Below are 16082 nucleotides of genomic sequence, written 5' to 3' on the forward strand. Positions count from 1 at the left end.
CTCTCTCTCTCTCTCTCTCTCTCTCTCTCTCTCTCTCTCTCTGGTATATACTTGCTCACTGGCAAAATTCTACTTAAAGGAAAGCCACAGTCACCTCCAAATATAATAACAGAAGACCGTGTTCTGGAACTTACAAAGCAGCCATAGAAATTTTCAACACACACACACACACACACACACACACACACACACACACACACACACTGGAAAGTAGATAGGGCAGGTGTTTTTATTTGAGTCTTATGGTAAGAATTTTGGGACTATGGTGAGTAATGACACAAAGATGTCTTTAGGTCCTGGTCCTCTTGTCTCTCCATCCCAAGGGCTGGTCATATGGGCAATACCACTATGCCTGGCTCAAGGAGAAAATTAAAGTTCAAGATTTCTTGGTCTTGTTAGTTGCCAATCGATCGATCTCAGTGCTAACGCAGGTCTTCAGTGTTGCAAAGCTAGTTAACAAGCATGATGAACAATGACCCTTTGTTCTTTACTTGCGTGTTTTCTTGCAAACCGACTGCATGAGTTCTCAGCATTAGCTACTGACCTTCTCCCTGACCCTGTGACATCCCTTATGGGACTCCAGGAAGGTTATTACAAATTAAGTATCTGGATGCTTGAACTGATGGACAGGAAACAAGACTGCTGATGCTCACAGGGGATGCTCGTGAGATGCATGTTTTCACTGTTGTTTTAAAGCAGAATTTTGGGTCAGGTGTCCTCTTTCTGTCCTGCCCTTCCCCGTGTCCTTCTGATCTCCATGGAAACCCCAAATCAATGTGGCATATGTTGATCCAGGTTTCTGTTACTAGGAAGCTGAGTGGTGGAAATGGCTTTTAAAAGATTTGTGGGAAGAGCTTGAGCACGCTGACCAGAATTCAGATCTGATATCCAAATGACTTTTATTGAAAGCTTTGGAACCGGTGCTGTCCTAGGTGGCGTGTTGATTAAATAAACACACAGCAGGCATTTGGCAATAAACCTCTTCTGCTGTGGCTTTTAAAAAAATACTATAGTGCAGATCTTAATTCCTCTTATCTTCAATTTAATTATATTCGTGAGCCTGTGTGGCAATGCCAGGTGCCCCCTTCGCTCCCGGTTAACTCTACCTTGAGTGGGCTGTTGGGATCGTTTATAAAAGCCTACACTACTGTCCCCCGAAGCTATCAACCTTCTGCTGACTTCCGTCCTGACCAGGAGACTGCAGAAGTCTCCACACATTTCTGCCATAAGGAAGACTTGGTGATTCTTCTTTGCTTTTCCTTTTTTCAAAAATTCATAATAAGGGCTGACACTCGTCACCAACCTAGATGTCCTGAGCTTGATTTCTGGGACCGACATGGAGGAAGGGAAGAATTAACTTGTGCAAATTGCCCTCTGACCCCCCCCCACATATGTACACAGCAACTCCCACCCCCCAATAAATGAATAAAATAAAATTTAAAAGAACTCATAAATGACAGCCATTGAATTAAGCCCTTACACTGTATGAAGCAATGAGAACCGGGAGCAAAAAAAGTCAGCCCTAGAGGCTCTCATCCTGGAGTGGGAATCTGTTTGGGAGAATTGGAAGCCTCACATGAAATGAATGAACTAGGCTGTGGTTCAGGCCGTCAGACTCCTAAGGCAAGGTGGTAGGACTGGGGTAGAGGTGCTCCTCTAATTGGAATCATTCTGAAAGAGCTTGGAAAGGGAGCTTTTATCTCAGAGGTAAAGGGATTGGCAAAGGAGCCCCGAGCTGAGAGGCAGATACAGGGTAGACAATCCAAGCGGAGGGAGCAGGTGCAGGGGCGTGTATGTATGTATTTGAGAGAGCAATAAAACCAGACAGAGAAGCAAGACCAGCTTATTGTCAGGCAAATAGAGGAGCTGCAACGGAGCCCATCAAAGATTATTATAAAGATGATCTGCTATGGCGTCTGTTCAGTGGGTAACTGAGGTTTGCGGGTGGGCGGGCGGGGGTGGGGTGGGGCAGGGAGATCCGTGCTGGGAGCTGAATAACCTCTGTGCCAATGGATGGGAGGGGGATGGAGCTAAGGAATAACTCAGAAACACAATGATCAGATTGAAACACCGATTTAGCAAGAGGAATGAAGGAGACGCCAGAAATATCTGCACTTGTTACCCCAGGGGTGAAGGTACAGTGACGTCATGGGCAAACAGAGGGAGCCCTGCGGGAAGAAGGGGAGGGGTGAGAGCGAGGTTGCTGGAGATGCCTGAAGCCTATGGGCCCCAGGTGCCTGGGGCCGTGCAGCAGAGCCCTCGTTTCAGAGAGGCGCTGACTGGCCTGTGCCCCATAAGGGGTTTCCGGGGCATAGCGCTGTAGAAGGGAAAGAGCAAAGGGGAGACTGCGTCATCCATGGAACCAGATCGGGGCTGGCCATCACTGCTTTCCTGGGAAAAACAGAACTTGAGGGGCCAGTCTTCAGCCCCTCAAGCTTGGCCTTACCGGCCATGGCTCTAAGCCTGGGGAACCCAGTGTCCAAGTGGGTGAATTCTGTCCTCCTAGAGCGGTAAAATCTTGTTCTTCTCCTGACCCTCATCCGGGAAAAGCCATTGTAGCATGTTTAACTTTGGAGCCAGCTTAATGTTTACCCTGGAGAGTTTGTTGTTGTCTTGAGACAGGGTCTCCCTTTGTAACCCAGACTAGCCTCAATCTTGTGGCTCTGTCTCGGCCTCCCCAGAGCTAAAGGGGCATCTCATGCCCCTCAGAAGTTCCTTAAACACACTAGCTCTTTGGAAGGCTATGGTAGAGCCCTCCTGTAGACAAGGCTGCATTAGCGACTTCTTGAGTTGGGTATTCTACGGTTCCACCATCGGTGCTGTTGGTAGAAACTTCTGGACTAGTTTTGATTTTCTTCTTTTCTTCATGTTTTCCACGTCCCTGTTCTCTTTCCCCTAAGTCCTTTCTTTCCATTTTCTTTAAAACTTTATTAATTATGGTATCTTTCCCAGTTCATTTGACTTATTGACTGCATTCCTTTTCTAAGGCTAATTGAAGAGTCTCATGCTTAGTTAGTATTGATCAGCTCCCGCCTCAGACCCAGGCCCATCTGCCGCGCCTCCCCCCCTCTCCCCAGTGCCTTTCCTTCCTGGGTATCAGACAACAGGAAACTCTGAGAAAGCTTTGCCTTATATTAGCCCTGGTGGGGAAGAGTCAGCTAATGATGTCACCTTTGTGTTAGTGGGAGGGGCACGGAGGTACCAACTTAGACACCAGACATCAGCTCTGCTATTTACAAATGATTTGTCTTTGTTTTACCACCTGTGAAAGGGGCTGATAAAAATGTTGACTTTGTAAATTTGTTGGGAGAATTAAATTAACTCAAGTGCAGTGCCAGGGACAGTGTCTAGCACATACAAAATGATCCTTAAATATTAGCTGTGTGGACTCATCTTAAGGTGTAAACACATCCTAGGTATCTTCGCTATCCATGGAATTTTTTTTTCTTAACAAAAGCACCAGGAAAGGGTCTAGAGAGTGAAAAATTCTCTTTCAGCTTAACTTTGAATTCTAGTTAGCATCATGCTTCAAGATATCGAATTTGGTAACATGAAGTCGTCTTTGCCTCACAGAGGGATGGTGTGGACAAGATTGGAGGGAGACAGTGAGTCACTGTGGGGGCAGCATCCAGATTTCTATTTCATGGTAGCATCAGGCAGTGAATGATTACAGCACATTAATTTCACTGTCAGAACATGGGTCACGCACCAATAGATATGCCCAGAGACTGTGTCCCAGCATGACACAGGAACAAAAGCTCCTCTGTCAGAGCCATAAGACAAAATTTGACCCTGTGCTAAGACTATATACTGTTTCACGTTGAAGAAGGAGTGTTATCACATCTGGCCTCAGCTTTCTCATCTGTGGTATGGGTTAGTAATCATCCTGAGTGTGGTACATGGCATTGTCCCTTTTCAATTTTTTTAAAAGATTTATTTATTTATTTTATACATAGGAGTACACCACCATTGCTCTCTTCAGACACACCAGAATAGGGCACCAGACCCCATTACAGATGGTTGTGAGCCACCATGTGGTTGCTGGGAATTGAACTCATGACCTCCAGAAGAGCAGTCAGTGCTCTTAACCACTGAGCCATCTCACCAGCAGGTACATGGCACTGTTGACTCACAATACATGAAAATATTTTATACTTGGTTGTAAAGGTGAGTGTGGCTCAGGCTGTCCTTGATCTCCTGATCCTACTGCCTCAGCCTCGTGGGTGCTGTACCATCAACCTAGCTTTGCTTTAAATATTTTTAAAAGGCTAAATAAGCTGGACATGATGGCAAGGCCTATAATCCTAGTTATTCAGGGGGCCAAGATAGAGGGATAGCAGTTTCAAAGCCTGCCTGGGCTACAGAGTGAGTTTAAAGTCAGCCTAGAGAGGCAGAGATACTCCAGGTAGAGGACCTGGAATATCTAAGACCTTTGGTTCAATCCCTAGCAATGAACAACATATAAACATAATAGATTACTTTTATGATAAACCACTACTTTCTATGGAAATGTAGTCTAACTTCTGTTTTGAGAAATGATTTGCCACAAAGGCCAAGTGTATTTGGAGCTGGTCCCTGAACAGACTGGGGGACACCCTTAGAGACTCAGCGTGTAAGGAGGAAGAGAAGGTTTCATTAGAATCCCTGGGCGTGCTGGGTTGCCACCAAGGGTCTCTGCATGGGGCCTGAGCACTGGCATGTCCAGCCCAGCTCCTAGGTGATGCCCAGATCGCTGGGTATCACTTCTGGAGAACTAGGACAAAGAGGAAAAAAAAAAAAAAAACTCTTCCTCTCTCGGAACAGAGGCAGGCAGTGTGAAGGTCTATGTGGGTATAGAGGTTTGGAAATAAAATTGAAAAAAAAAAAAAAGGTTAGGAAAGCGAGGAACACAGAGATGATGAGCAGATCGGGCAGAACAAAGGGAAAAGTCGCACTCTATCACGGATGCAAGTGGGGGGAGTTGCTAGGTGATGGATGAGGGAGAGAGGTGAGTTTCTACTGTAGGAAAAACCAGGTGAGAGGCAGGAGCGCGGAGTTGGAAATCTGCACGTTCCAGGAGGGAGAGGAGGTGGAATTTTTTTCATTAAGGAGTGGGGAGTGGTGTGGTTGGTCCTGGTGGGGTGGGTTCCTCTGTTGAGTAAGGGGCCAGCGGCCTTGGCAGAGAGGGGTAATTTCAGGGCCCTGTGGTTTGGCTAGGGAGTGCAGAGCAATAGAATTGGGAGAAAGGGGGTGGAATTTAGATGTGCGACCTGCCCCGTAGCTTTCTCCCTCTCTGCATTTATCACATCACATCACACCCAGCAAGACAGGCCCCCTCCTCCTGGCTCATTAGGAGATTTGATTCGGCTTGGCTCCTGCTGTCAGCAGCTGTCTGGGGCAAGATCTTTCTGCTCCCTGCTCCTCAGCGCAGCCTCCAGTCTCTCAGCCTTCCGGCCAGCCGCAGAGCTCATTAGGAAAGGACCCTTCCCTGGATTTTCAGCCACTTGGTGGCCTGAAAAGAGTTAATACCTACTCTTGGCTGGGGGGCAGAGCAGCTGCTGTGGGCTGGGAGAGACTTCTCCCTGAGCTGCAGCCAAAGGAGCTGCAGGTTAGTGAGGCCGAAGGAGGAAGGCACGGGATGCATGCCAGGTCAGCTCTGCTTGGGGGCATCTCCTGCGTCCTGCCAATGAGGATGGGCGTGCAGACTGTGCCCGGGAGCTGAGCCGCCGCCTGCTGGGTGTAGGCTGCTTCAGTATTTACTGGATGTGACAAGCAGAGAGAAGAAGAGCTTTTGGGGCCCCGCTTGCTGCCTGGCTCAAGTGGTGGGAGGTGTGTTGTACGTGCATGCTTATGTCTATGTGTGTGCATGCGCGAGCTTAGGTGTCCCTGCAAACATGCCTTCCACCTGTCAAGGATTTCACTGCTAAAAGAAAGATCTACTCTTCCCTTAGAGCTCCTTAACCCGGAGCATCTCTGACCATCTACTTGGCAAAGACCTGCAGGCCATGAGGACCAGTCAACGACAGTAAGTAGTGGCTCTGCCTTTCTTCTTCGTCTTCTTCTTCTTCTTCTTCTTTTTTTTTTTTCTGGGATGTTGGAAAGCTGGTTGCATTATACATATTTAATTAATCTGCCTCTTCATGCATACTGATTGCTTTCTCCCCGCTGAGCTTAATTTCTCTTCCCTTCTTTATAAATCTTTGCTTCCCCCCCCCCTTATGCCCCCTCTCTACCTTGAATGACATCTTTTTCTACGCTATCTGCTCCAGTCACTTGTGACTTGGTGCCCACTTCTAAGGATACATGCACTATGGGGATGGGTGGGTGACATGTCCATCTTTGAACTTCCCAGGCTTTGGGTAACCCCTTATCTGTCCCCTATAAGTCAGTCTAGGGCTAAGTGGGATAAGAGCCCTGAGGGTTCTGAATCCTGGAATAGACAAGGCAGCTGGGGCAGTGTTCAGCTGGATTTGTGAGTCCAAAGCTGACCTCACTCAAGGGGTGACTTGGGAGGTGCTGAAGTCTGGGGGGGGGGTGAGGGGGGAGTTGGAGAGGAGACAACTGGATAGTACCAGCAAGCTTGAGTGGGCTGAGAGCAGGAAAGGGAGGGAAGAATGGCAGGCAGGGACAGAGCCAGTAATCCCCTGGCCTGAATGACCTTGCCTGTGGTGTGTATGGGTTGTGACCTCTGGTCTGCTCAGCTACAGAATAATGAAGGCCCCTGGCAAGATCTTCCCCCACCTCCCCTGGGGACATATTCTATAAACAAGAGGAAATGATGCGTAGGTGCCCCAGACGTGCTTTCTGGAGACCCTTAGAGCTGTAAAGGGCTTAGATGGCCTCACTTCTGGAAAGCAGGTGCAACCCCAGTTTAGGACAATGATGAAGGAAATGTCCCCTGTTGTTTGAGAACGTGACCCGGTGGGATGAGCCTTTACATAAAGCCTGATTTTTGTCGTTGTTTTCTGTTTTTGGCGTTAATAAAGTCATCCTTGCATTTTGCTACTGCTATAATTACTCTGAAGGTGATTTGTAAAAGTATTTGTGACCTGATCAGGGCAACGCCAAAACCATTTAAATGGTGCAGCCACGCAGGACTCTTATTTATCCAAATTAGGTTTCTTTTAAAATGGATTCTACGTTTGGTGGCAGGGTTCCCCAGGGGACCCTTTTATGGATAGGTAGGTAGCTCTTCCTATCAGCTCTCTTTTGTCAGAATAATGGTCTGAAACGCTGCCAGTGACACCCACGGGAAGGAGAGGCTATAGGCCAATCATCCTTTAGCCTCCACACCCTCCATTTCTATCCCCTTTCCTCCTCCCCAAATCATCCCTGTCTTGAGTCAAGAAGGCTCTCCCCCCCTGCCCATTATGAGCTAGAGTGACTTGCATATTCATTTCTTCAGCCTGTGTCTGGGATCCCTGCCAAGGAGCATGCCCAGTGGTGAGGGTGTCTGATGGCTTACCTCCAAGTCCCTCCAACCCCCCTCCTTGCTCCCCTTTTCTCAAACCCTGGCTCATTTCCACCTGGGACAGGTGTCCTTGGAGGGAGGTGGGAACCAGAGTAGCATCCAATCAGATTATTTTGGAACAAGGGCTGACCTCTCCTCCCTGGTCTCTTCCAGGCTGGTCACTTGGGCATCAGTCTGGTGAGATAAAGAGAACAGTCATTTTTGGGTTGCAGGCCCATGCCTCCCTAAGGGTACATGTCCCAATTTTGGTTGATGGCCAGTGGTTGGGGAAGTAGGAACTTCCGACCAACAGTCTGCAATGTGAAGCCACCTGGCACTTGTTCCTGTCAGTCTTGGATCGGCTGCCCTTGCTAAGAATGAGCTGACATTTGTGGGGGCTGTGGGAAGTGCTCAGATGGTAGAGAGCCACTGGAAAGGTGTATCTTGCAGACAGATGTGAGGGGGTGAGCCCTCTTACAGCAGACTCTTTGATTTTAGGTGAGAGGACGTGAGAGGGTAAATCCCCGCGCCCAGCAGTCTTATTTCCAACCCTGACGTCCCTGCAAACCAGCCCAAGGGGTAACCGTAAGCGGATGCCTGTATGGCCGCCTTACTGATGCCACGCAGGTAATGAACTGGTGACCTGTCTTTTTGTCCCTGCCCCTCTCTTCTTTGCTCCACCTTCTGGTCTCTCAGCTCTCCTGCTCTGAAGCTCTCCGTAGTCCTCTTGGACTAGTTCTGCTGGGCCTACAGTGTGTGCACTGTGCTTTTCTTGCCTTTGTGCTTCTTACAAAGTTATAGCCTTGCAGGTCGGACCTGTGTCAGCCCCATACCCTCCTGGTGATTTGGTAGAATCTCTTGGTGGTGGTGACTTTTGTGGTAGGATAAGGGGCTGTGCGTGAACGTGTATGAAACTCTGTGAGTTACTGGGACAGGGGTTTGTAGAGAAAGATGAGGAAATGAGACTCCCTCTTTTTCCCTTTCCTTTCTTCTTTCCTTTTCCCTCTATCCATTCCTTCCTTCCTCCTTCCCTTTCTTTCCCTTCCTTCCTTCCTTCCTTCCTTCCTTCCTTCCTTCCTTCCTTCCTTCCTTCCTTCCTTCCTTCCTTCCTTCCTTCCTTCCTTCCTTCCTTCCTTCCTTCCTTCCTTCCTTCCTTCCTTCCTCCTCTTAGCCTCTCTCTCCTGTGTCTGCCCCCATCATTTCCTACCCGGCTAAGGAGGTGGCAATTCAGCTCTTGACTAGAAGTAGAGAAAACCATTTTGTCTCAAGTAAATTTGCTTTTGTGAACTATTTGAGTGCCCCCGAGTGGTCTTGGGAGCAAGCAGTGTCATTTAAACTAGCCTGTGCCAAACCTCGGTGCTTAAAAGATGGTGTGAATTTGCCTCTTTCTGAGAGTCCTGTCCGTTGCTCTTGGGTAGTGACCTGACTGTTTTTATGATTGATGGTCCTAAGGCACCGGAGTCAGCTGCAGGTTGGGGCCTGACCTATGGTACGGCCTGAGCAGGACCTTTGCTTGCATTCACAGCGGTGATGATTCATGGGGCTTTTAATCAGTTGCTTGAATGGCCTGGTGCCCAGGTACCCTGCGATTTGTAACAGTGAATGGACACATAAGATGTTCTCTGTTTCAGGAGAGTAGCTGTTGAAACCCTTTTGAAATGTCACAAAATGGATAGCAGTGCAGCCTGCCTGGGAGGAGAGGTGGGGCAGAGACCTGCAGGCAGATTCCCTGTGGGAGAGGATATTTCTGGAAATTCAGATGCTCCAGCTCCAAGGGGGCTCTGCAGAGATGTGCTGTGGCATACAAATGTCCATCCCTGCCAAGGACAGTACAGTCTCAGTAGACAGATGTGAGATAGGATTTCTGTGAACAAAGACAATGAACAGGCCAGGGAATGGAAATCCATTTGAAGTTAATGGAAGTGAATGGATTGCATGACTCCTAACTCCCCTATCTGGTTTTTAAGAGTTTGTGCAAAAGAGGGAAAGGAAGACAGGCCAGAAGGACTTGCTTTTGGCACGATGAAGATGACCCGTTGTAGGGCTGTCTCCATAGTCTGGTTATACCGATTTCCCCCCTCCATTTACTTTGCCCTCAGTGTGAGACATTGTCATGATTAAAGGTAAGAGATTAGCAAACTTCTGTTGTCATGAGCCTGAGAGTAAATATTTTCAGCTTTGCTACAGGCTGAGTGTATGGTCAATGTTGCAACTATCTAACTTTGCCCTTGTAGTTGAAGGCATCTTTGCCGGAAGGTAGTTTGCCAGCCCCTGGTTGAAGGTAAATAGGGCAAATTAAGCAGGCATCAGGACTGTCCAAGGGGACACTGACTCTCCTCTGTGGGTGGCATCCATCGTTCTTCCATCCCTGCTGGCCAGTAGCCATTTGTGTACAAATAGCCTGACTGGGTGGGATAAGCTGAGAGAAACCATTTGGGAACTAACCCCCCCCTTGAAGCCCCACACTCTGTGCTCTGACCCTCTCTTGTGCACCCCTACATTTTGAGTCACCTCTCTCCTCTGTGTGCAAGCCCTGCTTTCATGGCTTTGTAGTTAGGGACTGCCGCCACTAACCCTGTGGTTTTGCCCTGCTCATAGGAAAGCAGAACGAGGATTGTTAGTTTATAACTGCTGCGTTTCCACTCCCTTCAGAGAATCCTAATTTAGAAGTTCTCCCAAGCTAATGACCTTCATTGCCTTACCATCAGCTTGCCATGTCAGCTTTAAAAAGCTTTCAGCATTTAGGGGAAGGGCAGAAGAAGGGCCCCACACCTATTATTACTATTTCCATAGTGAAGTAAGGTGTGAGCACAGCCCTTGCCTCTGCTCTTGCTGATGGATTCTTTGGGGGCCACCTGGGGTGGGCAGGGCAGCAGGTCCAGGGGCCCTTCACAGAGCTGGCAGTTGTGGCCATGGCATGACAGCCACTTCCTTCTGTCCCCACCCACTACAGGAACAAAGGCATGAGGACTCGACTGGGGTGCCTGTCGCACAAATCAGACTCCTGCAGTGACTTCACCGCCATCCTTCCTGACAAACCCAACCGTGCTCTCAAGTGAGTAGCAGGGCTTGCCTTGCATTCCTGGGTACCCACACTCTGGGGTGTCTTTGGGACCTTGTTCTCTAGCGAGTTGTCAACCAGATAAACCATAGGACAAAATGTTCTAGTCTCTTGGCAGCTCCTTTTCTACCCCTGCATGTGAGTGATAAAAAGGCATAGACCAGGTGAAAAGACCCCCCCCCCCCCCGTCTCCTAGGAACCCATCCTGCCCATTGCGCCTGAAGCCGAGGCTAGGGAAGAGCCCTTCTTGATTCTGCATACTTGACAACCTGAGCTCATAGCTTGGAAATAAGCATACAAAGTTACTCTAAAAATATGCTTAGATTCAGATCATCTGGATTCAGCACCTGCTCTGCACAGACACTGTACTCCATGATGTCACAGATGTCACCTCGATTCCTCCCTCCTCCCCCCCCTCACCTCTGTAAGGGGCATCGCTGTCTCCATTCCAAGAGGTGAAGACTTTGAGGTGACAGGAAGAGGTAGAGTTTGTAAGCTGAGCCTAACTGTTTTGTCTTCAAGACTAGTCCCCCCCCCACCCCCACTATCACCTTGACATCTTGAAATTACATAGCTACATGCCTTTATTGTTCAGACCAAAAGTAATATATAGGATTCTGAATACCTTTTTTTTTTTTCCTGATATTGGGGAAGCAAACCTAGAACCTCATTATGCCAAGTCAGCACTTTACCTGTAAGCTGTAGCCCCACTCGCAAGACTTCAGTAGGGTGTGGCTTTGCTTCCCACCAATCCAAGGAGTCCAGGGCAGATGTGAGCGATGGTTGGGGGAGAGGCGATGTTTCAGAAGCACTCAGAGAGATGCTATTGCCTCCTAGGAGACTCTCAACAGAAGAAGCAACGAGGTGGGCGGATTCTTTTGATGTGCTTCTCTCTCATAAGTGTAAGTAGAATCCAGGCCGCCGCATCACATCAAAGCAAATCACGCATGTGGCAACAGATGTAGTGAATGATTACTTCCTAGGCTCAGGACCCAGTGCTGGGACACCAGCCCTCCATGGTCCTGCACACAGCAAGGGGAGCAGATTGCTGAGAAAACTGGTATTTTAATAAAGTTAGGCTAGGCTTGTCCTTCCGGTTTTCTGTATTCAAACCATTGTCCCAAGATGCCCCTGGTTCTCAGATATTATATTATATTATATATCAGATCTGTGCTCTCATTATTGACCTATCTTGGTTACTGGAGACTTGGGTGGTCATGGTGGAGTCCCCGTTTATTTTTATTTATTTATTTATTTATTTTAGCAGATGCCATTAAAAAGAGATCTTGCTTTTCCAGGTCTGGGAAGGTAGCTCAATCAATGGTTGTGTACTTGCTTAGCATTTGTGAGGCTCTGGATTCAAACGTCTCCAATCTTCTTTTTGAAACAGGGTGTCTTATAACTTAGGCTGGCCTCAACTTCCCTACCTAGCCAAGGATGGCCTTGAACTCGGGATTCTCCTGCTTTCTTTTTAACCTGCCACCTTCCAAGCACTGAGATCATAGGCGTGGCTCACTGTGGCTAGAGGCTCAGCAGTTTTGACCAGAGAGGATTCAGTTTAGGTAGCTGGAGTGATGAGCTGACCGGAAGCAGAGGGTCTGGGTTCCAGGAGAGGTCTCAGAAGGGAAAAATGACCCCCTTCCCCCATGCCATTGGGGAGTGCTGGCTACTTAGTCAAATGAACATTACGTGTATTTTAGCAATCCCTTGGATCCACAGAACCCCATTCCTATCCTAGATGCATGTTTCTTCCCCTCCCCCGACCAGAATGTGGCTCTGCTCATTCGCCCGCCCTACCTCCTCTTCCGGCTCCTCTCCTCGGTTTTCAGCTGCTGTGTATTATGTTCCCTACAATGGCAGGGAGGGTTGTGCACATTTCAGTGTGCAGAGGGCAGTTTATCATTTGGCAAACTTTTCAGCTCTTCCTTCTTAACATGAGCAAGTCCAAATTCCTCGGGCTCTGAAATCCCTCTGGCATTAAGCGCATGGAAGTGGCAAAGCAGGGGCGGGAAGGAGAGAGGGGGTGTTCTGAGGAGACAGGAAGGTTGCAGACAAGACATTCAGTGTTCCTCCTCAGTTCCTCACAGCAGCACGAGGTCGGGGAACAGAAGGGCTGCCTGCATTTTGCTGTGTTGTTTCTATATTGGGGAATGCGTTTCTGGACAGTTAAATTGAACGCTGTGGTTGGGACTCAGATCTGTGACCTCAATTGTTGACCTGACTCGGTTACTGGATGCTGGGGTGGCCATGATGGTTTTTAGAAGATGCCATTAAAAGTGACTTGGCTTGTCCAGGTTTGGAATGGTAGCTGAGTGGAGAAGCCCTGGGTTCCATCTTCAGCATTGCATCATCATCATCATCATTATCATCATCATCATCACCATCATCACCATCACCACCATCACCACCATCACCATCATACAAGGATAAGAAGTGATTTTGCTCTTAATTTGATGAAGTTACATCCTCTGACTTTGCTTCTTGTTTTTAACAAACAAGTTAAGAAATACTTTGTGGACCTCGTGGAGTGGGGGGAGGACATATGCAAGTATGCATTTGTGTGTGCCTGAGCCTGTGCTCACATTTGTGCATGTGTGTGGAGACCAGAGGTGGCTGTTTCTTCTTCTGCCACTCTCTACTTTATTTATAATTGATTCGTTTGTGTGTGTATGTGTGTACATATAGGTGTGTGGGTGTGTAGGTGTGTAGGCGTGTGGGCTCAAGCCTGTGTCAGGGCACTTATTGAGTTTAGCAGATAACTTCTGGAAGTTGGTTCTCTGTTTCCACCATGAGGGTCCTGGGGATTGATCTTAGGAGTCAGGCTTGGTTGCAAATGCTCTTGCCTGCTCAGCCAGCTTGCCAGCTATCTACACTGTCGTTGTTGTTGTTGTTATTGAGATAGTCTTTCAGTAAACCTGGAGCCTGCCAGTTAGGTAACATTAACTGGCCAATGAGATCCAGGAACTGTCCAGCCTCTTCTTTCACACTTACTTTTATGTAGGTGTTAGGGGTCTGAAGCCAGGTTCTCATGGCAGCACCACAAGCATTTTACTAACTGAGCCATCTCCCCAGCTGAACAAATACTTTGGAGTAGATTTAAAAATCAGTTGCAATATCTTAAAAGTAAGTGCACATTATAAACCACTTGTGACTTTGGTATTCCTCGGGATATACTTAGGCAGGAAAATGATTCAGCGTGGAGTGTGTGGCATACGTGACACAGCCGTGCCTCAGTAGCAAGCTGGCAAGGTGAGTCTGCCAAGGCAGTGGCACACGTGTGGTGATATTTAGCATTAGATAGTAATGCTTTTCCAAAAATGAGGATATTGATTATTTTCCTGGAGTCGAGTTCTGCGGAAGAAATGTCACTACCACGCAATGTCTTCTCTTCGGGCTGGCTTTGATTCAAGGTCATCCTCAAGTTCCGTTTCTATTTCAGCCTCAGTGCAAGTCCCCCAGGCTGTTCCCTCATTCCAAAAACAGGGTTAGAGATGGCGGCTTACCACCGCCAGCAGACAGGAAACTAAACTATTGCCAGAGCGGTGGCCTCTTTCCTCAAGATGTGATGTAGTGATATCGTGGCTGGTTTCCCCCTTATGATACATTTATTTATTAAATGCAAAACATATACCGCGACCGTGAACTTTGTACCCAACTATTAATATTAAGCCAGTGAAGAGACCTCGAGATCCAGGGACTCTTAGATCTGCAGATGTGTGGTCCTCCTGTCAAGGAACACTTTGATTTCCAGGACCGCTGGGACGGGAATCCTGCTACCTGGTCACAGCTGGGACAATTTGCCAAGGTACAAAACAAAAGCAAAAGCAAAACCAAAAAAAAACCCAGCTTTTTAAATGAAAGTTCTTTAATTCTTCTTGGAGTCCAAGGTTCTGTTTTTTTTTGTTTTTTTTTTTTTTGTTTTGTTTTTAAATTTCTGTTTAATATAGAAATAAAAAGCCAGCAATAGGAGAGTTCTTAGGAGGAAAGGGCTATTTAGGGTCACTGGCAGAACTTGGAGCTTTCAGGGTTTGGATGTTTATTGCTTCCAGAAAGCCGTGAAGCAATCAGAGCCCAGGCCACTTTCAAAGGTGCTGACAGCTTTCTAGAACTCTAATGAATTTGGGTTGGTATTGTGACTCAATCAGGGCTGATTAAACTTCTCCAATGGGATTTCACATGCGCCTGTCTCCAACAGCACTAATGGGACCGGTGCAGAGCTTCCAATTAAGACACATAATATCCTAAAGAATGAAGAGTACAGAATCCCTGCATGGCTGGGATCCAGGACAGTGGGGGTTAGTCTAGAACCCAGCCCTCTGTCATTCTTCACACTGAGGTATCTCTCCCTCCCAGGCTTCTCTAGTCTGTGGAATCAGATAAGTATCCTTCACGCCCCAAGCCCCTTCTCATCCTCTGGAGCATCTTTGCTTCCCGTGTTCTGACGTTTAGCTCTTTCTTAAAGGTGAGCTTGAGCATCGTGCACACAGTCTGTGCAGCAGGGAAGCAGCACAGGAAGAAGAGGCCATGGTCTATCTCTGTTGGAGAATGAAGGTCTTTGAGAACTCACGTTCTCGATGCTCACAATAAGGCAAGGAAAAGAAGCAGTGTTCTCATCACAGGCCAAGTGGCCTTGGGCTTGCAAAGAGAAGCCTTACAGTACTGCTCTTAAATCCTGCTTCATCAGTGCCGAAGTCCTACTTGGCTGGAACAATGGTTTCCAGTAGTCAAGGACCGGGCTTTTGGACATTTAAGGGAAGAATAGGAGCTGGTATCAGATCTATGGTCCTGATTGTGTGTGTGTGTGTGTGTGTGTGTGTGTGTGTGTGTCTGTGTCCCATTTACTCCTGGAGACTGAGGTGGCCCTAGTGGAAACCTTGGCTATTTAGGAAATCCGATTTCTCAACTGTCGGACAACGGAGCTAGAACCGGATGTGACAGAGGCTGAATTCAGTTCTGCTCTGGTCCCAGGGTGTTCTCTGGAGCAGACACGGAGGCTGGGTGATAATCAATCACCTGTGGCAGGTGGTTTGACTAAGCACTGCCTATACAGTCACCTAAGTGTGAAATGTTCCCAGAAACCAGAAGGGGGACCAAAGTCCCTATGTTTCTCTTCCTTTCGAGCACTGCATAGGCTCAAATCTTAGGGAGAAAGAGGCCACTTTACTGTCTTCAAAACGTCAGAGTTTAAAAAAAAAGTGGGAGGGAAAGACTTAGAGTAGTTTTATTTTCATTGTATTTGTTTACAGACGAGCACAGAAGAGAAGCGCTCATGAGCTAAGAGGTCATCACTTGCTAAGTGCTTTCCTTAAAATCAACAAATGCAACCGAAATGGGCACTGCTGATGGCTTCATTAGCTAGATGGGTTTCTAATATGTGCTAATTTGGAAGCTTTTCCCTGTTCATCCAATTATAGTTAGACTTGATATCTGAATTGTGCATGTAGTCTGCCCTGAAGGGGGATGTGTGTGAGTGTGTGTGTGTATGTGCGGTGTGCTCTCGAGTGTGTGTGCACGTGTGTGTGGTATGCTCTCGAGTGTGTGTTTGTGTGTGTGTGTGTGTGTGTGTGTGTGTGTGTGTGTGTGCCTAGAAGT

General features: G+C 47.7%; 1 protein-coding gene across 2 annotated transcripts in view; it reads left to right on the plus strand.

The window, feature by feature from the left end:
* The window catches only part of Rgs8 (regulator of G protein signaling 8), a 40464-nt gene that overhangs the window by 6671 nt on the left and 17711 nt on the right, over positions 1 to 16082 (plus strand). The window contains exons 2-5 of one of the 2 annotated variants that reach the window (XM_021198083.2): positions 5931 to 6004; positions 7928 to 8056; positions 10383 to 10484; positions 11328 to 11392. In XM_021198083.2, the coding sequence (XP_021053742.1) occupies positions 8031 to 8056; positions 10383 to 10484; positions 11328 to 11392 (193 nt within the window). In that variant the 5' untranslated portion in view covers positions 5931 to 6004; positions 7928 to 8030. The remainder of the gene's footprint in view (positions 1 to 5930; positions 6005 to 7927; positions 8057 to 10382; positions 10485 to 11327; positions 11393 to 16082) is intronic. The other variant, XM_029538788.1, reaches the window with a different exon arrangement.

Source organism: Mus pahari, chromosome 5 (genome assembly GCF_900095145.1).
Source record: "Mus pahari chromosome 5, PAHARI_EIJ_v1.1, whole genome shotgun sequence".
NCBI classification, from domain to species: domain Eukaryota; kingdom Metazoa; phylum Chordata; class Mammalia; order Rodentia; family Muridae; genus Mus; species Mus pahari.